General features: G+C 38.7%; 1 protein-coding gene across 1 annotated transcript; it reads left to right on the plus strand.

Annotated features, from left to right (window-relative positions):
• The first annotated feature begins 231 nt into the window (after positions 1–231).
• Positions 232–1164, plus strand: LOC126495959 (olfactory receptor 958). Its single transcript, XM_050133558.1, has one exon. It carries the CDS (start codon positions 232–234, stop codon positions 1162–1164), a length of 933 nt encoding a protein of 310 aa, XP_049989515.1.
• The last annotated feature ends 3833 nt before the right edge of the window (positions 1165–4997 follow it).

A 4997-nucleotide genomic window follows, 5' to 3' on the forward strand; every position in this document is an offset into this window, starting at 1 on the left:
CTGCGTTTGGAATCCATACAGCAAAACTATTTGGTGAAGAAAACATTCAGTTTGCTATGGCAAGCATTTTTATGACGCTTCCCCCGGATCACAAGCAGTCTTTCAGTAGCACAGAGCCAAAACATCACTGCTTGCATTTCACTTCCTTATCATGTGCATGCCGTTGATGTGAAGTCAGGACATTCTCCATTCCCTCTCCTCCTTCCTCTCCCAGAACTGTCTTTGGCCGATATGAAGAACTGCTCAGTGGTGACCGAGTTCATCCTCCTGGGAATCCCACACACAGAGGGCCTGGAGACTATGCTTTTTGTGTTATTTCTGCCCTTCTATGCCTGCACCCTGGTGGGAAATGTGTCTATCCTTGTGGCTGTTATTTCCTCCACCCGCCTTCACACACCCATGTATTTTTTCCTGGGGAACTTGTCCGTGTTTGACATGGGTTTCTCTTCTGTGACCTGTCCAAAAATGCTACTCTATCTTATGGGCCTTAGCAGATTCATCTCCTACCAAGACTGTGTCTCCCAGCTTTTTTTCTTTCATTTCCTTGGGAGCATCGAGTGCTTTCTCTACACTGTGATGGCCTATGACCGCTTTGCTGCCATCTGTCACCCTCTCCGCTACCCAGTCATCATGAACTCTAGGATCTGCGTGGCTCTAGCTGCAGGCACATGGCTGTTAGGATGCCTTCATTCCAGTATCTTGACTTCCCTCACCTTCACTTTGCCGTACTGTGGCCCCAACGAAGTAGATTACTTCTTCTGTGATATCCCAGCAGTCTTGCCACTGGCCTCTGCTGACGCATCCTTAGCAAAGAGAGTGAGCTTCACTAATGTTGGTCTAGTCTCCCTTGTCTGCTTTCTCCTGATTCTTGTGTCCTACACTCGAATTGCCATCTCCATCTTGAGTATTAACTCCACTGAGGGACGTCAGCGTGCCTTCTCCACCTGCAGTGCCCATCTCATTGCCATCCTCTGTGCCTACGGACCCATCATCACTGTATATCTGCAGCCTACACCCAACCCCATGCTGGGAACTGTGGTACAAATTCTGATGAACTTGGTAGGACCAATGTTGAATCCTTTGATCTATACTTTGAGAAATAAGGAAGTAAAGATAGCTCTGAAAAAAATACTGCACGGGAAGGGATCTGTTTCTGAGGACTAGGAAGATAAAACAGTTGACTCAATTGCCCTAGAATTCTTTCTATGCCAAGATGTGAAATTTGAATGTGGGTTCCTCACATGTGATGGTAACTTGGGACATTTAAAGCAGAGGAAATGATTTGAGCACTGTATAATATTATCTTTTTGTATGTTTATAGGTGCTGCTTTATCGAAGGCCATTAAAGTGGTTTAGTCTTGGTTATTTGCCCATTGAAATACTATCTACCCAGATAAGGAGATCTCACTCACAGAAGCATGGTTCACTATTCTTCATTTAGTCCTTTCATACTATGTATAAGATAAACTTAAGCAGAAAGGCAAAAATTAGGAAAAGGAAAAAAGTCAGTAATTGAAGAAAAGTATTGGCATACTCTCTAATTTTCTCTCATACATATATTTGTATATATTTATTTCTTGGGAATAGTTTTTAAATACAGTCATAATAGTTGACAGATTTAGTTAAGATTTTATTTTTTTCTTATTTATTTATTTATTAAAGATTTCTGCCTCCTCCCCGCCACCGCCTCCCATTCCCCTCCCCCAACCAAGTCCCTCTCCCTCGTCACCCCAAAGAGCAAACCGGGTTCCATGCCCTGGGGGAAGTCCAAGGACCACCCACCTCCATCCAGGTCTAGTAAGGTGACCATCCAAACTGCCTGGGCTCCCACGAAGCCAGTACATGCAATAGGATCAAAAACCCATTGCCATTGTTCTTGAGTTCTCAGTGGTCCTCATTGTTCGCTATTTCAGCGAGTCTGGTTTTATCCCATGCTTTTTCAGACCCAGGCCAGCTGGCCTTGGTGAGTTCCCAATAGAACATCCCCATTGTCTCAGTGTGTGGGTGCATTTTTTATTTTTTTTTAATGTTTAGAGTATTTACGTTTCTCCCTTGCCTTTCTTTACTTGAAACCCTTCCATATATCCCTTCCAACTTCCCTTCAGATTCAAGGCCTCTTTTTACACTAATTGTATACATACACACACACACACACATACACACTGGATGACATATCAAGAGGCTAACTTCTCTCTCCTAAATGATATCAAATGTGTCACTTAAGCTGTTTTTCTACAATGCAATTAAGTAGTGATTCATTTTTTCCATAATAAAATGTAAAGCAGGAAATATCATGGGTTCCTCATCTTCTAAGCTTAAACTAATCGTGACTAAGTGTGTGATAGAGATACTAAATCTGCAGATTTGTGGTAAAACTAGAGATTGAGGAGGGATAAGCTACAGGAAAACTGGGGTGCCTATCTAAAACAAGTTTTAAATAAAAATAATCACATCACCAAGAATTCGATAAAAAGTTATTCTTATTTGGATGCAGAATTTCACATAATCAATAGAAATGTGGATGAGTCTCATGCTTGTAAGACAAGTGAGTAACCAACAAAATGCTGGAAATGTTGGTCATTTGATCACAGACCTGGTAGTTATTGTCACCGAGTTTATTATGTAAAAAGTAGGCTTCCATAACCCTTTTTTGGGATTCTTCCCTCCTCTTCACCCCTTGATTTATTATATATTCCCACACCCCTCCCTGTTCATGAATTTCTGTTCTCAGTATTCAACTTCAGTAATATTGTTTTATCTATAATCTTTTCTTCGCCATTTAATGTGCCCATAGACCTACTTCTATTCTTTTGACTTCTACATTTTCTCTAAGTTAAATTAACAAACAAAACATTTGAAGCTACAAGTGAGAGAGAACATATGACATTTTTTTTTTCTGAACCTGGGTTACCTCCTTACCCAGTATAGTTTTCCAGTATTACCCTTTTAATTTCAAATCTCAGTTTTCTTTACAGCTGTCAAATATTCCTTTGTGTATACATGCTACATTTTTTTCTTGTCCATTCTTCTGTTAATGGGCACCTAGGTTGATTCTATTTCACACCTATTATCAATAGAATAGTTATAGATATGCAAATATCTCTGTTATTAGTAATATATCCACCTCATTGGTATGCTGAGAATGTTGAGTTAGGAAATACTGGCAAGATACGCACTAGAGTCCCTGGTACATAATAAAAATTTAAACAATAACATGTGAGTTTTTGTTAGGTTTTGTAGATGTTAATAATCCTCAATTATTAGCATCTGATAATTGATAAATCTGATAAATCCCCTTCCTTTAAAATATGGATTAAAAACCAGAGGTATGGCTTAAAAACTCAAGGAATTATTGTATAAATTTTATTTACTAAAATTATTTTTAACTAATCTTCTGTTTTATAAAAATAATTTAAATTTATGAATCAAAGTGTTATGCCCAGATCTGTGAAGTCCCCCAAAAACCAACAAGGAGACCAAGTACCATATGTAAAAGCAAAAAGCCCTTATTTTATACAAGTTTGCAATCTCAGTCTCTTCATCTGTCCAATGTATTGGAATATTCAGAGAGCCCCGAGCTCAGTTAGATTTCTTATAGTAGTAAAGGTGGGGGTGAGGGATTTCTAAGGTTCAGGACCGCAGATTGGCTGACATTTGTCTAGGGGTGTCCTGGTGAGTGTGTGATCCTATGGTGGAAGGTGATCTTATATACAATGGTTGGAACCTTAGGCATTTCCTTTGGATGATCTGTTCTTGGGTGGTGCTCAGGAAATCTCAATTTATGGTACTTCCTTCAACCAGGTATTTCTTCAAGGTAAACTACTGAGACTCAGGCCTCCAGTAAGCTTATCATGGCTAGGCCCACAACTGGCAGGTGATAATGGCTGGAAGAACTTCCTTTGAGTGTTCTGTATATAGTAAACCTATCATGACTGGCTGGCCCCTACACAAAGAATCAGTATAAATCATAAATTAAAACTTTAGTGATTTATCTGTCTTTTCATAATATGTATCCTTAATTGAGGTGTTTATCAAAAAGAATTATAACATTTAATGAAAACTCTAAATCCAGGTTTATGACTATAATCCCAGCCCCCAGAAAGCCATGATAAGATTACTGTGCGTTCAAGTTCAGCTTGAGATATATAGTAAGTTCCACAACAGCTGGGCTACAGTGGGAGACTGTCTGAAAAAAGAAGGAGAGGGAGAGGAAGAGGAAGAGGGAGGGAGGGAGAGATCAGTTCAAGTTCTGTGACAAAAAACAAAAACAAAACCAAAAAGCAGATAATATTATAGGCAGAAAAAAAGGAAGATCCAAGATTCAAGAGTGATTATGCATTGTATTTGTATTGGACATTTAAAATTTATTACACATAGAATTAACAAGCAGGAGCTAACTTTATCAAATATTAATGGGCAGATAAATTTAAAGATAATGGTGAAGATTGCGTAGAACTCAACAAATACAAGATATGTGTAACATCTTTTCCTATAATTTGTTGTTTTTATTTTATTTTGACGTAGAGTTGAAGTCATTTCAATTTCAGGCAGTAAATGTTATGGGGTTTGGAGTTGTGTATTTGTTGCTAAACATCCTGAAAATGATAAAGTAAAGATAAATTTTGGTTCAAATTTTCTGGGAGGTATAGTTTATCACAGTGAGGAAACCATAATAGCAACTAGGAAAGACATGGTAGCAGGGATAGGAAGTTAAATGGTCACACAGCACCTGAACACAGGAAGCAGAAAGTGACTAGGAATTAAGGCTGTTCCCAGTGTGCCACTTCTTCCAGTGAGGTTCAAGCTCCTAAATGTTCCATTACCTTCCCCCAAAGTGCTACCACCTGGACCCAAGTGTTTGGAACACCTGAGCATATATGCAGAATGTTTCTCATTTAAATCTACAAAGCTGATGAATGCAAAGTATGTCCTAAATCACTAAAACCATTACCTTCTTGTGCTTATCTATGTAAAAGTATTATTAGGAAAATTAGAAA

Source organism: Alexandromys fortis, unplaced genomic scaffold, assembly GCF_014885135.2.
Source record: "Alexandromys fortis isolate MF-2015 unplaced genomic scaffold, M_Fortis_MF-2015_v1.1 scaffold_231, whole genome shotgun sequence".
Classification (NCBI taxonomy): Eukaryota; Metazoa; Chordata; class Mammalia; order Rodentia; family Cricetidae; genus Alexandromys; species Alexandromys fortis.